Below are 20,308 nucleotides of genomic sequence, written 5' to 3'. Positions count from 1 at the left end.
GCAATGATGGCTGGGAAGCATGGATTGCTTCAGAGGAGAGAGAAGTTGGCCGCGAGAACGAGTCAGGGATGCTGGGCGGCATTCGTCTTTAGGGCCCCCCGTGCAGAAACCCAACTGGCGACATCCGGTCCAGGCACCCTAAGCAGCTGCCGAAAGGCGGCTTCAAAACAGAGAGGTCTTCCCCCTCACCGCCTGTCTTCCTGGGACGTGTGGGGCAGACCTCGCCCTCAGCCAGCTCGGCTATCAGGACAGGAACTGTATGAGTCTGTCTGAAAGCTGTTAATGGCAGGAAATGTTTGGGGGATCACTCATTCATAGGGTTACTCTGAGTTAGAGGGGACTGGATGGGCAGATTGCAGCAACGTTAACAGGCTGTGTTCCCAGGCTGCCATTCGCCTCAGCTCCTCAGGGTGGCAACAGAAGAAAACAATGTTCTTTCTTTCTTTCTTTCTTTCTTTCTTTCTTTCTTTCTTTCTTTCTTTCTTTCTTTCTTTCTTTCTTTCTTTCTTTCTTTCTTTCTTTCTTTCTTTCTTTCTTTCTGTCTGTCTGTCTGTCTGTCTGTCTGTCTGTCTGACTGTCTTTCTTTCTTTCTTTCTTTCTTTCTTTCTTTCCGTCCGTCCGTCCGTCCGTCCGTCCGTCCAAAAATGTGAATTTTTTTTTCTGAAAATGTGATTTTCCCACACTACTCAAGAGTATGAACAGACATTTTGCCAAGCTTTTTTTTCTGGAGAGATTGCCTTGTCTATCCTACACATTCTGCCCGGGAGAAGCAAGCACCTGACGAAGAACGGACAGACATTGGATGTCAGAAATGGCAACGTAGAGAAACCAGTTTCAGAAAGCGACAACACCTCCCCCTCCCCCCCCAAGGATACTCCATGATAAATCTCAGAGTGGTTGTTCTGTTTCGAAAACAGGAATGACGAAGAGAGAATCAAAAGGAAAACAGTGGGAATCAGCTACATAAACAGGTTCCACTGCCTCTGAAAGAGCCCAGATAGAAATCTAGGCTCCTTCGCTCTCTGTACCTCTTAATAAGCACCAGCTTCCCATCCTATGGGTGTAAAAGAGTTCCCTCTCTTGACAGACGTGGACTCCCAGAAACAACTCTTAGCCTGATTGACCTGTTGTTCGGTGGATCGCAACAGCTGGGTCCAACCACCATAAGGAATAAATGGACAGCCGGATGACCACATTCCTATGTTAACAAGGCATCATCATGCTGTCTTTTACCTGCATCCTCACCTGGTCGTGACTCTCACCGCTGTGAGGGTGACCAGCTATAGAGGATGTCATTGTGGCGCCCCTTGGGTCCAAAGAAGTGGATTTTCATCCACAGAAATAAATCCGCTAACGTTTAAAGTGCCATATTTTTGTTTTCTCTGTGTGTGTGTGTGTCTGTGCCTCCTGTTCTTTTCCCCTCTTTAATTTTTCTAAGGTGCTGAGAGAGACCAAATGTAGCTCCTTCTTGGGGAGGTTCCCTGAGTAGCATTCCTCTCTCCCCCCCCCAACCCCTGAGACTCAGAAGACAGCCAGGCTGGTGGCAAAGAGGCATCGTTTAGCTTCCCGGGCGACCGCTTTCCAGGCCTCCTGGGCAAAAGCCCTTGGCTCTCCTCCAGATCTCAGCGGTGAGCTTCCCTCCCTCTCACAACATCAACAAGCTTTTTAGCATTCTCCTCCTGCACTGCTCAGCCAGCCCTGCTCCCGAGGAGCAGAGCCCGCACTGCCTTCTGTGCCCGCTCTCCTCCTCTCCTGACCTGGCCTGCTCTTGCGCTCGGTTCTGGGTACCGGATTTTGATCTCAGCCAGCGTTTGGGCAACTTGGCTCCTGTGCCACCTGCAAAGAGAAGAGGAGGAAGGACCCTCGTCCCTTTTTCACCCTGGTCGTCGAAGAAGAACTCTGTGACACTCAGAACTCTACTACACGCTCAGTCCACCGCAGCCGCTTCTTCGAGAACAGACGTCTCTTTGCGATTGGTCGTCTCATGCGGCTGCCCTGTCCCGGACGTGTCCTCAGGGGTCTCCCCGGTGAAACATCCAAAGAATCTTCAGCCCAGAAACGGGGGTGGGTGGGTGGGGTGGTTTTCCTAAATTATGTACTGTATTTTCTCTCCTTTCCTGCACTCTTGGAGGAAAGCAAAGTGAAGCCGCCTGCAACGTGTCGGTCCGGTTCATCCTTTCCAGCGCCTGCCTCTCTCCCCCCCCCCTCGGTTTTCTTTGGTCCAGGGACAATGGGGTTTTTCATGTGGAGGCTACGTTGGGTGATCTTCCTTTCCTGGCTGCAGGGTAAGTTTGTTTTCACCCGTCCTTCCCCCCAGTTGTTTTACATAATTTTTCTCCCTGCCAAATGGATGGCATTCATGGAAAAGCGAGAGGATCGTTCTTTGTGCTTCGTTTGTTGTGAAGCGGATTCTCCTGGCAACGGGAGGCTCTTTCCCATGCCCAAATTTGTGTGTACAGTGGCATGGCGGTGGCCGCTTAAAGGCTCTTTGGCGTTGAGGCCAACCTCAGTCCAGGAAGTCTGGGGCCTGCAGAGGTTAAAGGGCATCAGGAATATACAAACGGCGCATCCCAAATGGCAGATCTAAGAGAGCTAAGAGTTAATAAAGCAAGGTAAAAAGTGTGCTGCTGATCTACCTCCTCACAGCACTTAACACAATCTCTGGGCGGTATGCTATTTTAATTATGCAGACTACATACAGTATTTTCCCCCAACCCAAGCTTGGTCCTCGGTTTGCCCACCTTGGAAGGATGGAAGGCTGAGCCAACCTCGAGCCAGCTACCCAAGCTGGTTGTGATCAAACTCAGCTCATGAGCAGAGGCTTCATTGCAGTGCCGCAGTTTTAACCACGGTGCCACGAGCCTCTGGTAGGGAGAAACTGGTTCCAAAGGAAAGGATGCTCAGTAAGAAAATACTGGGTGGCCTTGTGGGCAAAGGGCTCACTTTCAACCTAGCGTACCTCATTAAAATGTTGTAGAATAGCATGCATGTATAAGCCCTGGGTGACCTCATAGCTCAGCGTGTTGGGATCCTGAGGTTGGGAGTTTGATAGCCGACTGTGGCTACTGGGAAATAATAAGTTATTTTTCTTTTATTTATGTAGTTTACTTGTATTCCCCCCCCCCCCCGGTTACCTGAACATACAAGCAGGGCATACTGGTGGTTTAATAGACACTCCTGCAGCAGTTGGCAAGTGATTATCTGGGACGTAGCTGTGCCCCAGCTCCCAAAATGCCATCTCCTTTTCACGCTACCCAAATTAAGCCCACAAGACTATTTTTCACACCCCACATGTGCCACCCTCTCTGTCTCCCAGTGGGCATCCCCATTCCAACGTCTGAGGAGCCCTTCCCCACTGCCGGAGACTGCTGGCATCCGCCCGTCCTGACAAAGATGTCAACGGATCAATCCGGACTGTTGCGAAGTGTGGTTTTCTGGACGCTGTCATGCCAGATTTCTAAAGTCCCTCAGGCAGCACAGGTTAGATCTCAATGCTGGGTTACGTTTTCTTTTTGCAAGCTGGTTCCGATGTCCTCTCCCCTCCCCACAAGTCTTCCTTTTCCTCCAAAATCCATAAACATGCCGGGGCGTGTAGGATTTCCTTTAAGAGAAGGAGCCTTTCATGTATTGTATGTTATTCTCCTGCCCTCGATTGTGTTTCAGATTCCCAGCTGCTGGTTATTCTTGTGATGTATACAACTAGTTTAAAATGCGGTGTTTGTCATGGACAGGAAATTCTGGAACTCATTGGAGGGGGGGCGCACATTGTGAACCAGTTCAAGAAGCCCATTACGGTGCCTGTCCCTCTCCCCCTCCGATCAGCCAGCGCAGTACCATGGCCACTTCAAGACATTGGACTGCCTGATTAAAAAAAAAACAAAATTATGCTCCTCTTCCATTCCATGTACTAAATCTATCTGGACATTCAGCTGAATGTTTCCTTGGACACTGGTGGGTGGCCTTTAGCCCAACAGAAGGCAAGCGAAGGAAGCCCAGCCGGCTTCTCCTTCATGTACCGGCCACCTCCCTGTTAATAATTTACTTTTTTCTTTTAGTGGTGTGCGAACAGCTCCCATTGACCTTGAAGAAATTTTTGTTTAGAGAGAAAATGTGGATTTATTGCTTTAAGAAACCATTTAAGAGCTAGAGCAGGTGGCGAGAACAGTAGACTTCGTTATTGAAGCCCCTAACCCTGGAATCTCTGCATGCTGGTAGCCATTGGGGGTGCTGGTGGTGGTGGAGCATTTGATACGAACACCTGCAGCTTGAAGAGCATGGCCTGAAACTTCCCTCTCTCCAGAGCTGCTGGTCAAACCAAAACAGCCACTAAAAAGGAACCCACTGGCTGGATAGCTCAGTGTGGGTTCGGCGAAGTGGCTGCAGAGCCAGAGGGTTGGGGGTTCGATTCCCCCAATGGGACTTCCAAGAGAAGAGCCAGCCTGGGTGGCCTTGGGCCAGCTGCACAGAAGAAGGGAAGGATAAACCACTTCTGAGTAGTCTCTACCTGGAAACAGAGGGGTCACCATTAAGTCTGAACTTGAAGGCATGCAGTGATTATTATTCAAAAGAAACTCCGTGGTGCAGTTATAGCATTTGGGTAACGTTTCAACAGCCAAGGCTCTCTTCCGATGTGCTTACTGGACAATTTGGACCAATCCTAACCCCAAAGAACGTCCTTTTCTGAGGCCTGGTAGAGGCAACTAAGCCCCTTGTGCCTTAGTTGATGGCACAGGATGGTGATGGATGGCTTTATAGAGCAAATTTCCCATCTAATACACCTGGGGTTTGTAGTTTCGGGAGGTACGTAGAATTTCCTGCTAAAGAACTTTCCCGGATGGCAGCAGCGAATTCTAAGAACCTCACCCAACGACAAACCACAGGATTTCCCCCAGGGCAGAGCCCTGGCAGACAAAGGGCAGTAACTCCAACTCTGTACGGCGTACATATTCTGAATTCCCTTTTTTGCCAAACCCCTGGCTTCTTCCGATCCTGCCACTTGAGACCAAACCTTTAGTGCAGCTTTCCTCGACCTGATGCCCTCTGGGGGACTCCAAAACCCCTCCACCCTCGGCCAGAACAGCCCACAGTTGTTGGTTGAGGATGATAGACACTGTAGTCCAAGAGGGGACAAATTGGGATAATTTGGTGGTCCAGGGCAAACGGAAGAGGCCCAGAGAGAGAGAGAGAGAGAGAGAGATTGTTTGGAATCAATGAACAAGAAATAATTTTTTACTGGGGGATTATGGGAAGTGTAGTTGACATGTTAGCTGGGGCATTCTGGGAGAGGCAGTCCTAAAAGATCACTATCCCTTTTTTTGCATTTGAGCGGAACTTGGAAATAATGTGTTACATTTAATACGTGAACCCTAAAACAGTTCCTTTCCTGTTGAAAAGGGAAGACAAGCAAACTGGTATCCGGTTTGGCCACTACTTTCGAAACGCTGTCCTTTGAAAGATGAGCGGTATTGGTTGCTTGTCTTTTAGGTTACCGCAGAATGAACGGTTTTAGCAATGTGTACGATCTCAGGGGTTCTGTCCAGGTTCTTGCGCCCGTCGGACCTGAACTCACAACCAGGGCAAACGGACGCTTTGCTTTATTCTCCCCGCAGCGTTGAGAGGGGCCGGCTTCCTCATAAAAAATGCCCGCTTGGAAAAGTGCCTCCACGCCTCCTCGCACGAAGCAGAGAAGGTGGGCCTGGCCGACTGCAAGCCCCATTCCCCCTACTACCAGTGGCGCTGGGAGGCAGCCGCCCGAACCGTCGTCAACCAGAAGACCGGGGAGTGCTTGGCCGTCTCTGACCCGCAAGAATTCGCTCTGGCCCAGCTGGAGACCTGCGGAGAGGCTGCCGGAACGCACCAGGCCTGGGTGTGCAGCCGAAAGGGCCACCTGACTTTGCCGGGCTATGGCCTCCACCTCAGCATGAAGCCCGGGGGCCACAAGGCCTTCCTTTCCCGAGAGAAGGACAAGTTCAGCCGGTGGAAGACAGCCGAGGAGGGAACCGTCTGTGCTGCGGAACTCCACCCAGGGAATGCTGGACTCGGTGACCCCGCGGTGGAATCGCGCGATGCCCTGGTGTGGATCCCCGAAAGTAAGCCAAGAGGGATGCGCTTGCCGCCACAGACGGGAAGCGCGTTCCCATCCGAAGTATTCGTTCCATAGGAGATGAGCGAACGGGTGCCTCTAACCTTCAAGAACAAATGTTTTCATCTCATGCTTTACTTCCCCCTAATTCCACTGCCACCAAACAGCCCTCACCCCCCCTCTCTCGGCATGGTGGGCTTGGTGGGGGGTGTTTTCTGTGTCTTGGGCTTTGACCCACAAAATCCCAGGGAAGAGCAAGAGGGGGATCCGGGGAGCCTCACATCTGGGGGGGTTCCACCTCAGCCCTGCGTTTGGCTTTCTTCCAGCACTCTTGGCTGTATCTGTTTCAGATCCCAGGACTTGTCACGCCCGAAGGTTGCATTCCCACCCACGCTCTGATCATTTTACGCCTGTGAGAGACAAATCCACGGAGAAAGCTGAGCAATTTCTGCAAATCCATTTACTTATTTACAGTGGTGCCTCGCAAGACGAAAACAATTTGTTCCGTGAGTGCCTTCGTATCATGAAAACGATTGTCTTGCGAAGCACGGTTTCCCATAGGAATGCATTGAAATTGTCTTCAATGCATTCCTATGAAGCGCCTCGTAAGAAGAATGCCATTTTTCGTCTTGCAAAGCATTAATGCAAGACAAAAAAAATCGTCTTGTGAAGCACGGCCATAGGAAAAACTGTCTTGTGAAGTGATTGTTGTGGGTTTTTTGGGCTCTTTGGCCATGTTCTGAAGGTTGTTCTTCCTAACGTTTCGTCAGTCTCTGTGGCCGGCATCTTCAGAGGATGGGAGTTAGAACTCTGTCCATGCTCTGTCTGAAGATGCCGGCCACAGAGACTGGTGAAATGTCAGGAAGAACAACCTTCGGAACACGGCCAAAGAGCCTGAAAAACCCACAACAACCATTAGATCCCGGCTGTGAAAGCCTTCGCGAATACATTGTCTTGTGAAGTGCCTAGTTTTTCGTGGCGTAAGGGATTCGTCGTGCGAGGTATCACTGTATTTGCTTATTTAAATAAGGTCTGGGTTAGTGCCTTATCCAGAAGTGAAGACTCAGGTCAAATGGGCTCAGATGCCATATTTTAACTTTTAACCCTCACCCCACCAAGCCCCATCAGCTTGGAAACATTCCCTTTTTTTTATGTCTACAATTTCCAGCTGTCTCCCTGGCCTCGCTTGCCAGCAGGATTCTGGAAGCTATTCTCCCCGAACCCCAGAAGGCCCCTTGCGTGTTGTGCTTGGCCTCCAACCCGATGAAGTATTCTGTAGGAATCAAAAGCATACCCTCCGTGGGCCGTTGCAGCTGATGCCCGTATTTGCCATTCTAGCATGGACCCGCACAGCTGTCTGCCTCCTTCCTATGCCGTAGCAATGTTTGTGACTTACCTCTTGGGCTTCTCCCCCCCCCCCCAGGGATTCACCCCCTTTCTATAGACACGACAAGCACACCTCCAACCACCCTGTGGGAGGACGGAGCCAATGGGACCAGCATCTTTCCAACAAATGAAGGGACTAGCCGGGAAGAAGATCAAGGTGAGTCACAGAGGATGTCAGCCGAAGAGGCTTCCCTCTGTTGCCTATTCTGCCGTCTCATTCTCCCTGTTTCTTTTGCCGCCAGAAAGGGATACGCTTCAAGAAAAACACGAAAGGAAAGCTGTGGGTTCCCAGCATTCAGGTATGATAAATGCCAAAAGGAAAAATGGAAGAAAAATCTCTGGAATCCCCCTGCCTCCCCCTCCAAAAATGTGGTGATGGCCGTGGGCACAGATGACTTTAAAGGCAATTAAAGAAACCCAGTAAGGCACTTCTGGATATCATCCTGCATGCATTTACCTGGGTATGAGTCCCACTCTATTCCATGGGCTTCGCCTCTTGAGGAGACAGGTACAGGCTTTGCAAGGGAAAGAAACCTCTCTCTTCAATAATAGTGTATCTTAGTGCATCAGAGGCTGTTTGGAAGCCCTTGCAAGGAAGACGGTGGAAGAAATCAGAATTTCCTGTTTGCCCACGAGAAGTTCTCAACACTGAGACCATTTCATTGCCATGGCTAATCGTTGACAAGATGCCTCGCTTCGTGCATTTGTGAGATGCTTTCTAAAGCCATCTAAGTTTGCCGCCCCTGCATCATGTGGCAGGAGGTTCCATCCGCTGAAGGTTCCCAGCTGCTCTCTGGGTGCTTTTTCAAACAGGTTCAGGCTTGTACGAGAACAGGAACGGGTGGCGCCCTTGTGGCCCTGATCAAACCTCACAAACGGGTGCCGGCGTTTGAGACCGGTGAGAGTCTTCACCATCCTGAGCATCACAGAGCTGGGGCAGGGGGTGCCAAAGAAGCCTAAAATCTTCCTCCGACTCTTCTTTGATGAACTAAAGTTGTCTTAAGAAAGGGTTCCTTGTAAAAAAAACAGGCAAGGAAGCCCACAAGGCTGTCCTGTATTTCAGGTACCGGCTGGGTCACGGTGATGCTCGTCCTCAGCCCGCTGGCCTTCATCCTGGGGGTGATCATTCTTCTGCTCAACATCCATCACAACAAGTAAGTGGAGGGCGGGGGGGTGGGTAGGAGGGGGGCTGGGGGACTCTTCGCTTGCTAGTATCCCTGCTTTTATCCCTCTTGCCTTTAAATCCCATCAGGTTTCTGGGTTTACAATATTTCTATGCCACCTTTCTCCCCCAAAAGGACCCAAGGCCAACCTTGTAGACTGTATACAGCACGTCCTCCCTCTCCCCCCCCCAAACGTGTGCCTTCTAGGACTCCTCAGGCTCTTCACCTTCTTCAGACATAAAGAAAGCTTTTTTGGGGGGAGGCTTTAAAAGTCATTTCCTTCCTTCTAGAGAGGATAGGAGGCCATTCTGCCATGATTTGAGGATCCCACCTGTCACCCCTAGGACTGTATGGACCTACCTTGGGAATTAGAGGGCGGAACAACTTTGCCTGTTGAAAAGAAGTAACTTTTGCAAGAAAAAAACTGTTAGGGGTGGGGGATCAAGGGTGCAGCTCTTGAAAGTCTAGGGATGACCCCATGCCCATCTCTGCTGGGTCAAAAAGCCCTGCACATATTTGCAACCTCTCCCTAGGCAGGTCTGTTCTAAAGCCAACCTTGACGAGTTCATTGGCATTTTCAAGGAGGGGTGTGCAAAATTTTTTAGTTCTGCCGCACAGCCCTTTGGACCCAAAACGTAAGTCTTGGTCGTTTCAGCAGGCAAATCAAAGTGCAAGGCAATGCAACTGGAGCAGGAGTTTCCTTTAGTTCATCCCTTGCCTTCAGAGGGACCTCCTTTGATGGAAGTCCTCACTTTTAGGCTAAACCGGACCTAGCTTGTAATCCCGTTGCACCAACCACCTGGGAATAGGGGCCAAGAGAAACCCCAAGAGGGCTTATTTTGGAGTAGGGAAAGACGCGATTAGGCTCTGAAACAACAGCAACACTAAAAATTCTTTCCCCTTGTAATTTCACCCTTGCAAACAGTGGTTGCTGTTTATGCTGAAGATCCACGGAAGAGCAAGTGTGTGCAGACTTTAAATGGGTTTTGCTGGACACACCACAATCCATTTAATCTCGCGTGGTCAGCTTGGCTGGCAGGCCGCCTCCTGCCACAGCTTAGCCAGGGTTGCTTTTGGGGCCATTGTCGTTCAAAGCAGGAACTCGGCCAAACTCTTACCTATGTACGGCTAGGAAAATCCCGCCAAGTATCATCAGGAAGGAAACGTCTGCTCTTTTTACCCTTTAGGAAGAAGAAGCAGCTCTCTGCTCTGAAGAGCCGCCAGGTGATCCTTGAAGAGCGCCGGCCTTTGCCTGGGCCACCCGGCGCGGGCCCTCCGAAGCGGAACGCCCCAGCGCCCGCTTCTCCATCACTGAGGCACGGAGAGATTTTGATTGAATGGAAGGACGGAACTGTCACACTGCTCTTTGACAGCATGAACTATTCCATATGCTAATCTTGCCTGCTGAGCTGAACCTGGTTTTTTTTTTTCCGGTGGTGGTGTGGGAGGAGAAACCCTATTAGGCCAGACCTTTTCTCTGCACTCAAACCTTCTTCGTTAGATGAGCAGCCTTGGTAAGAAAGCAAGGGAGTTGTGCCATAGGCAAGCAGAGGCACCACGCCGCCCCTTGTGCTTATCTCGTCGTAGACAGTTCTCTTTGTGGTCACCTGGGCTAATTTTGAGTCACCCACAGGGACTAGTTTACCTACCCAACAGTGTTGCAAAGTTGGAAAGGACCTGTAGAAGGTGCCTGCTCTTCTACTCGTGTGTTCTCCTAACACAGCCTTTTCTGAGAGGCACGGAGTGTACAACGGCTGCCTAACTTCACCAAGAACAGCTAGGCATGATTTTAGGAGACCTAAAACAACTTTTGCTTGGAAGGCTTCCGCTTTATAAAGTAGGCATGAGCTTTCTGCTGTAAGTGAACTAAAAACATAATGAAGTACAGAGTGACATGTCAACCATCAGGGCCTTAGGCACAGTGTGGATGAGGCCGAGGAGTTCCTGGTTTCTTAAGGACTAGTCACTTGTTCTGCAAACTTTGGTGGCTTATGAAAGCAGTGTAAAAATAATATCCTTAAAAAGCAATTTTCAGCAGCGATGTAAGACATAGTATGTAATCACTCTTCATGTGTGTCAAAACCTTTATTGGTCCACTTTGCTTTCTGGATACCACTAATAGCATTCTTTCACCCAATGCAGCTTGTTTTAAACGTGACTTAAAATAAACACACAAAATCGAAAGTCAATGAGAATTTCTTATGCCAGTTTAAAAACCAACGAGAATTTCTTATGCCAGTTTAAAAACCAACGAGAATTTCTTATGCCAGTTGTTAATCTCAGGTGGTCCACCTGATTGGAGGGTCTGAAGACCTCCCCTTGGGATCTGGTGTGAAACTTAATGCTTTTAGAAGAACGAACCGCCCAATTATGGAATCAAATGTGACCCTCTGGAGGCAGGATGTACACCATTCCCAACTGCTTCATGGCAATGCTGAACATCCAACCCCTATAAATGGTTTGCTCCAGAGAGATGATATTTCAATCAGTTTTCTGAAGACTGCAATCCATGGACCAAAGCCAACTGGTGATTTACACACCCATGGCTGAAACTGTGAGTCAGGACAGCAACTTTCTGCTGACTCGTGTGATGCTTAGCTGCATCCATGGTCACATGCCTGGTCAACCGACAGGAACACAGCTGGCATCCTGTTAATTAGCAGCAATTCAATGCCATGACTTACAAGGTTTTACTTATTCATGTGTACAATGCCTATAGCAGCGGTTCTCAAATCTGGAGTCGCCCAGATGTTCTTCGACTGCAATCCCCAGAAGCCTTCACCACCTGCTGTGCTGGCCAGGATTTGTGGGAGCTGCAGTCCAAGAACATCTGGGGACCCCAGTTTGAGAACCACTGGTCTATAGCATTCTGGATGCTACCTGCATAAATATTAATTAAAACTCATGGGATGGGGAGAATCCATACAGTGTACTCTTGCCTCCTTCTCTATGGGAGTCCGGTTCAAGTGTGCTGCTGACCAGTGAGAGATGTCCCTTTTCTGGACTACAACTCCCAGAATCCCCACCAGCATGGCAAAGAATTCCACCAAGAGGTCTGGCTGGCAGTACAACGGTAGCCAGGAGCAGTGAGAGAATGAGGCGGTCCTGTGTTATACAGTGTCCCTTTCCCAGGGGCCTCTAGTTCCCAAACGAAACAGTTTGAAGCAAGATACGGGCATCCAAAGTGTGGCTACCCCATTTTAAGGTAGCAGTGGCAGCAGATGGGGACGTTATTCCTAAATGTATTGATTGGTGGGGTGACTGCATTAAGTAGATAGCTACCCTGACGCTCACAAAGGACAATCATGGCCAAGACGTAGCAGCCGGGAGTAGCACCACGTACGGTGGTTCTATCGTTTGCCTTCTACTGTTCAACAGGAGCATCGTTATCGGCCGGCTCCTCGTCCTTGGTGGGGAGGGGAGAGTGTAACGGCATACCAGTGCTGATGTACCTTGAACTTGTGACGAGACATACCTCTGTCCAAAGCCAGAGATGCAAGGGTGGTGGGAAACAGGAACTGCCTTGTTAGATCAAAGCAAACGCCTGGAGGACCCATCCATTCGGCTTCCTAAAGGCTTCACAAAAGGAAAAATACAGCCATCTTTTCCGAGGACTGAGTTCATATCAAGCTATACCCCCCCAGGAACAGACGTGTCCAAGCTTTAAGTAAAGTGGTATCCTGATTATAGTATCTTTGGAAGAGGAGAGCTGCCTTTTTTCCATGCCGTCCATTTCTAATTACACACCGCCGCCATTTCTGCTACAAACACACACTCCCAGGGCCCCTTCAGACAACTCATCCTTGGGAGCAGAGAAACTGATGGGCCTCCTTTAAAACGCTCTGCATGTCTGGGTACTCCGCAAGCTGGCAGGCCTCACAAAGGGTCAACCAGCGGAAGGCCTGGTGTTCTGACGAGAGCTTGATCTCTGTGTGGCAGTCCTTCATTTCGGCCAGCCAGTAAACGACCGTTTTGGGCTTCCCTCTTACGGCGTAGTTCAGTTCCTTCTTAAACCCTTCCAGGATGGTAATCTGAGTGGAGTCCAGTCCCGCTTCTTCCTGCGTTTCCCGGAGAGCTGTCTGCAGGTCATCCTCCCCAGGGTCAACGTGGCCTGAGAGCAAAACAGAGACGGCACCTTTCAGAAAAGCCACAAACCGGGGAGCTGGCAATCGCTGTCCTGTTCCATGGTAGCACTAGAGCAGCAAGAATCCTCAGTCTCTGGTGGCCCAGAAGGCTGAGCCTTCGGTTGGATCTAACTAGGCGGGTTAAGGCTACGTCGGCAACATTTGGGGAGCCAAAGATTTGGCTGAGCCAACGTGATCACATCTCTCCATGGGTGGCCAGCGGCTGCATCCTGGATTCAGGGTTCAGATGCCCACATACAAAGCCCTTCATGGTTGGGCATTTCTCTCTCCAATGGCATCTACCCAACCCACCAGATGATTATCCAAGGCTAGTATCCTCCAGGCTAGCCACTCCAAAGGAGGCCCAAAAAATAATCTCCAAGGGGCTGGGCCTTCTTTGCAGTAGCACCGACTTTATGGAACCAGTTCCCGGTACAGCTTGGCCTGGCCTCCTCCCTGTTAACTTTTAGAAAGCAACTCAAAACTCTGCTTTCCAGGGAGGCCTCCCACACTGGGTCCCACCTGATGGTATGTCTCCTGCTTTGCTGTTTTACGATGAAGCTACCACTGGCTCCACGTGCCTTACCTACTAACGGTTTTAAACTTTTTAGTTCTGTATTTGAGTATTTGTAGTTGGATTGTACAGCATGTGTTTTATTCATAGCTGTTGTAAACCACGCAGGATACTGTGTTGCACTAATGGGGCAATAAACAAATAAACAGAAAGAGGAAAGCATTTTTGTTGGTATAAAAACGGAAAAGAAAAAGCTGTTACATTGAGGGGGCCTCATACTCTAGCCTCCCATTTGCTGCCTAGATGGGTGACTTTGAAAAGACCGCTCCGATGCGTGGAGCTACAGATCACTCAAGATAACCAAGCAAAATCAGTTTAAACCAGGGTGGAGAATGCATGGGCATCCAGATGCCGCTGGACTGCAAACTTTGCCATCCAGATGCAGTCCAACAACTTCTGGAAGGCGAAAAGTTCTCCATTCGGCTCTAAAGCACTCTTTTCAGATTGAAAACTAAGCCATAAATGCCTTTCAAAACAGCCCCAGGAGATTGCTGTAGGCCAGGTGGGATTACTGTTCCTCTAGAGCAGTACTTTCAGCCTGTCCAACAGCAACAGCTCTCCTGGGTCAAAGACTGAGAAAGATCGTACCTATATGTCCTTGAAGGTTTTCATGGCCGGAATCTGATGGTTGTAGGTTTTTCGGGCTGTTTGGCCATGTTCTGGAGGTTTTTCTTCCTAACGTTTTGCCAGTCTCTGTGGTTGGCATCTTTAGAGGACACGAGTCAGAACTCTGTCTGTGTTCTGGTGTAGTGCATGGGATAGTTGAGTATTTGCAGCTGTGGGATCAGCGGAACACCCTGATCACCATAATCACCCAATCTCCTTAAAAGGACAAAAAGCTGATCCCAAAGCTACACTTACTCAACTATCCCACACACTACACCAGAGCGCAGAGTTCTGACTCCTGTCCTCTGAAGATGCCGGCCACAGAGACTGGCAAAACATTAAGAAGAAAAGCCTTCGGAACACAGCCAAAGAGCCCAAAAAACCTACAACAACTATCTTACCTATTATTTGCCACTTTTTAAACTGGGGATAATGGGAAATGACTGGCATGCAAATCACATGTTCTACCTTCCTCACCTTAGATGCTTCCAAAATGTGTTTCAGCACGGTATTGACCAGGTTTAAAAGGAAAGAAAATTTCCTCACTGGGATGGTGGAAGTAACGTTCCTTTATCATTGAATTTATTCCACAAAGGTGATTGGGGCTGCGCAAAAACAAAACCCCAGGAGCTGTGCTGTGTCACAATCCTCTCTGGGCAGCCGAAGAGGGAGGGCAATTATTTCCGATATCCTGGTGACCTGAATCAGGTGTCCTGACAATATATTCAAGGGGATGTTCGCGGTGGGTCTCAAAAGGGTCACAATAGCCATCTCTAAGATAGATTGAGTCTAAGCCTTTGAACCATTTGACCATGAACGAGAAACCCTTTTAAGGACACCTGTCATGTTAAAGGTGAATACCACGGTGGAAACAAGCGGAACCTCTCATGAATTAGGAGAATGGGGCCATTGGTTTCTCTGACAGGGACAAACTCTGACCAACAACTTAAGGGCTGGACTCAGGTGGAGCAGAACTCTACTTCCCATGAGCCCCAGACCCTCTCGGCAGTGAGAGAAGGACAGGGAGGATGGGAGTTCTCCTACCTCTAGGGAATTAGTTATAGAAGAGGCAGCTATGCTAAGTCTGAGCTAGCATATCAAACCCCCCCCCATGACAAAAATGTTGTGGCACCTTAAAGACTAACTCGTACATTTTTAATGTGAGCTTTAATGTGTGCCCACTCTTAGGTATGAGAAAGTGGGCTTGTCCATGAAAGCTCACATTAAAATATAGTAGTTACCCTGTTTCCCCGAAAATAAGACCTAACCTGAAAATAAGGCCTTGTCTGACTTTTCAGGATGTGTGTAATATAAGCCCTACCCCCAAAACAAGCCCCAGTGAAGTGAAACCCCGCCCTCCAACCCTGTGTAGCAACCAGAAGAGGACATGACAGTATTTGAATAAATATAGGTGGCTTGAAAAAAATAAAAATAAAACCCTAATACGTTTTTGGAGCCAAAATTAATATAAGACCCTGTCTTATTTTGGGGGAAACACGGTAGTTTTTAAGGTGTTACAATGTTTTTGTCTTCTTTATCTTTTTAATTTTTTTCTTTTGGTTTTGCCTGATAAGACCTCTCGAGAGCCAGAGTTTCCTGAGCTGTGACTGGCACCATTACTTCCAGGATAAAGATCTTGTTGCAAGCCAGCTGTATGTTTAATTTATTCTCAAGAAGGTTCCTGAGAAAAGCCATCCTTTGCTTCCTTTCAAAGGTATCCTGGACAGGAATATAAACACTGTGGATGACGTGACCATAAAAAGAAGCAGAGAAACAAGAAATAAGGTCAACGCCTCAACTTCTGCTTTGGCATGTTGTCAGACATAAAAAACAGTGGGCCAGCGAGTCTTATCTGTCCCACAGAAAGGCCAAAAATGGGCTCCAGGAACCAACATGTTATGCAAGACACAGGAATGGAAATATGGACTGGGGGGACTGGGTTTATAAAGGGGAAATGGACTATAAACCATAGTAAAAGGTAAAGGTTCCCCTTGACGTTTAGCCCAGTCGTGTCCAACTCTAGGGCGCAGTGCTCACCCCTGTCTCCAGGCTGTAGAGCCAACGTTTTGTCTGAAGACAGTTTCCGACGTCACGTGGCCAGTGCGACTAGACATGGAACACCGTTACCTTCCCATCAATGTGGTACCTATTTGTCTATTTGCATTTTTACATGCTTTTGAACTGCTGGGTTGGCAGGAGCTGGGACAAGCGACAGGAGCTCACTCCGTCGTGTGGATTCAATCTTACGACTTATGGCAAACCACAGCAATTAATGCTTATCCCAATTCCATAAACATTTGTTGTTTGTGGTGTTTTTTTTTTAACTGCGTGCATCTAAGTAATGTGAGCCGCCATGGGCTTAAGACTAAATTACATTTTCCATGGAACAGAGAATGTATTTCTCTTTCCAAATGGAGTGTCTCCATTATGCATGGAGGGAATATGTGGAGATATGCATGGCAGGGAAAGGGTTCCTGGCCCTTGAGGCAGAAAAGAGGAAATGAGAGACAGAATAAGGATACGCCTCTTATTTCTCAGGTTGTTTGGTATTGCTTTCCTGACTGCCTTCAGATCTTTGGATGTAGGCTGTGATAGGTTTTAATGAATACAGTGGTGCCTCGCATAGCGATGTTAATCGGTGCGGCAAAAATCGCCGCTAACCGAAAACATCGCTATGCAATTTTAAAAACCTCATTGAAATGCACTGAAACGCCTTCAATGTGTTCCAATGGGGTAAAAACTTACCTTTAAGCGAAAATCCTCCATACGGCAGCCATTTTCGCTGCCCGGTAAGCGAGGAATCCATCCCAAAAAAGAGCGGGCAGACATTTTTTTTCTGGTGGCCATTTTGGAACCGCCGATCAGCTGTTGGAAAAAAATCGCTATGCGGAAAATCAGTAAGCGAAACAGCTTACCGATCATCGCAAAGTGATTTTTCCCATTCAAAACATCGTTATGCGATCGCTTTTGCGATCGCAAAAACCTAATCGCTATGCGATTTTTGTCGTTAAACGGGGTGCTCGTTAAGCGAGGCACCACTGTAAATTAAAAAAGTTCTCCAGTCCCTGTCTCCTGCATGGATCAGATGCTGACAGAAGCTGTCATTAGCATGGATTGTAGCTCTCAGAATCCCTTAGGCTGCCTAGCCATAGGGGGTTGCACTCTTTTTTTAAAAAAGGCAATTTTTTCCAATCTCTGGTGGGGATCCAGGCAGCGCCCATTGGTGGACCGATACAGAACATGGTGCATTTACATGCTTCCACGCTTAATCTCTGAAAGCAGAGCATGCCTGCCTTACTGAGGCTTGGCTTTGAATCCCTCTGAGGTTCAATGAACCTGGTACTGCCAATGAGGCCACGCTGAGGTCACCACCAGGCTCCGGCTGCAACCTGCCCATACGCAGCCCAGCTTCCCTACGGGTAACTCTATCGGACACCATAGAAGGAGAGAGGGAAAGCTGCAACCTCAAAACGGTCTGGTAAAGAGACCACTTGCCTAGCTCCAAAGAGCAACAGATATTTGGTGGGGAAGGTTTCTTCTCAAACATCAGCCCCGTGACAGCAGCTCCATTGGCTGCCAGTCTGTTTCTGGGCACCATTCAAAGTACTGGTTTTAACCTATAAAGCCCCAAACCGCATGGGCCCAAGCTATCTCAAAGACTGTATCTCCCACTATGAGCCTGCTCGAGTGTTAAGATAATCAGGGGAGGCCTTCCTCTTGGTCCCACCACCCTCACAGGTGCACTTGGTGGGGATACGGGAGACGGCCTTCTCTGTGCCTGCTCCTTTAAACTCTGGAACTCCCTCCCATGGGAGGCCAGCCTGGCCCCACCTTGGTTGTCCTTCCCCAAGCAGGCAAAAGACCTTTCTCTTTAGGCAAGCTTTTTCCTGATGAACGGCTGCTTGAGTGGGGTTCGTAAACGGATGGTTGTGCCTTATTGCTTTGATTGTGTTTTGAGGTTGCTTCCGTTTACCCCCTTTTTGTATGGTATAATACTTTATGACGATCAACAGATCAGATGTATTTTTGTATGGTATTCCTCTGATCCTTTTTAGTATTCCTACACTGACTGTTTTAGCTTTAAATATCTTTTAATGATATAGGCTTCCTTGGGTCCTTCTTAAGAAGAAAGGCGGGGTAAAAATATTTCAAATACTTATAACTGGAGAAAGAGGGTACACATTCCTTTCTCCCTTCAAGTCAGTGGAGTCATCCCTTTCCTAATTTCCATAAAATATAAGCACGACCAAAGCACCGTGTTACTAACTCCTTTAGCTGCAAAATATGATTACATTCCAGGTTCCGGTTCCAGGCTTTGAGCACGGCAACTGAGTTCAAGAGCCAAACTGTCGATGGGCTGGCAAAACACCAGCTGACAGCCAGTGGCCCTTTGCTCCCCACCCTTTGGGTCTCCGAAACATTGGGGATACAAACAGCAGATCTATCAAAAGCCACGACGCCTGACACAGGAAAAATTCTATACCTTTTGGAGGAGTCCAATGGTGAGTACCGTAAGATGTCTGCAGGAGGAGGAACTCAATGTTGTTTCCAACAGCAGGAGCCGGTGACGCCGCTCGCAACTTCCTGAAGATAATCAAGCCGCACGCTCTCAAGGCCATGATGATCCTTCTCCTTTGAATAAACAGGAGCAACTCATGTTAACAATTGTGAATTCTGAAATGTAAACAGGCAGGCCCAAAGAAACACTAGGTACAAACAAGAGACAGAAGGGTGGATGGGAACAGGCAGAACGAGATATGAATCGCAAGGCATCATTCATTAAGTTTGTCTGTGCAACGGAAAGGGCTGAAGGTGGACAGAATGAACCATCTGCAGAAACCTCTGGGTGCTGTGGGTCAAGGATAATAATTTCAAAGGGTATAATTTCCTGGAAAAGACCCTGATGTTGGGAAAGTGTGAAGGCAAGAGGAGAAGGGGGCAACAGAGGACGAGATGGCTGGACAGGGTCATCGAAGCGACCAACATGAAATTGACCAAACTCCGGGAGGCAGAGGAAGACAGGCGGGCCCGGCGGGCTCTGGTCCATGGGGGTCACGAAGAGTCGGACACACTAAACAACAACAGCAACCCTCTCTGCTAGTGTTCAGAAGGCAACTGGAAACGCTACTCTTTGGGGAAGCTTTCCAGACCGACCCTGTTTGATTTGATGCTCCCATTCTGACCTTGGGGCTGCTTGCTCTTATTTGACGAATGTTTTAATCCTTGTGTGATTTCCCATCCAGTATTCTTGTCTCCTGTTCTCAATCATGTATAAAAACAAACAAGGCACTGAATGAATGAATGAATAATTAAGTTTGTCCGTCCGTCCCCCCCTTGCCCCAAAGTCTCTGGTCTTTCCCCTTTTTCCCCTGGAACCGATATAGAAAAAGGGAACAAGCCTGGCGCAACCCCCATGGGAAGGGGGCCTCGAATCAGTAGGTTTCAAAAACCCCAGTTCCCGGCCCTTTTGCAAACAGAGGTGGCCCCTTTTGCTCCTCAGCCCGTCCTGGCCCCAAAGTCGAGCTGCCAAAACCGCTGGATGGAGGGGTCTGGCTGCAGAGAGAGGTCAAGGGTTCGATTCCCCCCCCAGGGCAGGGGTGGACAAAATGCGGCCCTCCAGATGTTGCTGAACTGCAACTCCCATAATTCCTAGCCCACACAGCCAATAGTGTGAGGAGATTCGGGCCTAGCCCACACAATGAGGAATGTTGGGATTTGTAGTTCAGGAACATCTGGAGGGCCGCACTTTGCCCAGGTCTGCCCCAGGGGCTGGACTCCATGATCTTTAGGGGCCCCTTCCTGATGGGCACTTCTGAGAGGATGATGATGATGATGATGATAGGTGGATTACAGCGAGTGAGGATATCCAATGAGCCGTGGCCTCGTCATCGGCCCCCCACGCGAGCTCCTCCAGGTCACAAGGAAGGGCGACCCGCGAAGAGAGACGGCCTGCCAAGAGAAAACCCTTGTCTCAGCACTCTTAACATGCCCCGGAGCCCGAGGGTTCCACCTACCACCTGTCCGCTCAGGAAAGTGGCGCAGCAGCACCCCCATGGGCTTCCTCGGGAGTAACGGGCGGGCCGCTCCGCCCGCCAACCGGTCTCCTCCGGGGCAGCCAAGAGAACAACCGGGACCCGCTCCGGAGCTTTTCCTCCTCGCCAGAAGGAGGCCGTCAAGGACCGCCCTTGGGTAGGTCAAAGGTGCTTTGGAGTCTCTCCATTGGGCTGCAGACTTGCCAATCGACGGACCTTCAGACTGGCAACCAGATGGACCAACCACAGTTAGGCACAGACGGCAGGGAGGCCATCAGGCAGAAGCCGCATCCAATCACAGCTAACCAGAAGGGGAAAGAGCTGACCGATGCATAAAAGTA

At 49.1% G+C, this 20,308-nt stretch overlaps 2 protein-coding genes across 3 annotated transcripts; one reads left to right on the top strand and one right to left on the bottom strand.

Annotated features, from left to right (window-relative positions):
- Positions 1-174: 174 nt before the first annotated feature.
- LOC110080488 (uncharacterized) lies at positions 175-10,815 on the top strand. Of its 2 annotated transcripts, XM_072993006.2 has the most exons (6): positions 176-2,285; positions 5,610-6,089; positions 7,506-7,625; positions 7,711-7,767; positions 8,532-8,622; positions 9,819-10,815. In XM_072993006.2, the coding sequence occupies exons 1-6, from the start codon at positions 1,985-1,987 to the stop codon at positions 10,024-10,026; spliced, it is 1,257 nt and encodes a 418-aa protein (XP_072849107.2). In that variant the 5' UTR covers positions 176-1,984; the 3' UTR covers positions 10,027-10,815. The 2 variants fall into 2 exon arrangements, with proteins under 2 accessions (XP_072849108.2, XP_072849107.2); XM_072993007.2 differs by lacking the exon at positions 7,711-7,767 and having other exon boundaries at positions 175-2,285.
- Positions 10,698-20,109, bottom strand: NUDT2 (nudix hydrolase 2). The gene is made up of 3 exons (XM_020796434.3): positions 19,950-20,109; positions 18,419-18,567; positions 10,698-12,742 (listed from the first exon to the last, which is right to left on the bottom strand). Exons 2-3 carry the CDS (start codon positions 18,552-18,554, stop codon positions 12,429-12,431), a joined length of 450 nt encoding a protein of 149 aa, XP_020652093.1. The 5' UTR covers positions 18,555-18,567; positions 19,950-20,109; the 3' UTR covers positions 10,698-12,428.
- Between the last annotated feature and the right edge of the window lie 199 nt (positions 20,110-20,308).

This window comes from Pogona vitticeps, chromosome 2, assembly GCF_051106095.1.
Source record: "Pogona vitticeps strain Pit_001003342236 chromosome 2, PviZW2.1, whole genome shotgun sequence".
Lineage (NCBI taxonomy): Eukaryota > Metazoa > Chordata > Lepidosauria > Squamata > Agamidae > Pogona > Pogona vitticeps.
The sequence above is the reverse complement of the archived record's forward strand: the minus strand, read 5'-3'. Positions and strand labels throughout refer to the sequence as shown.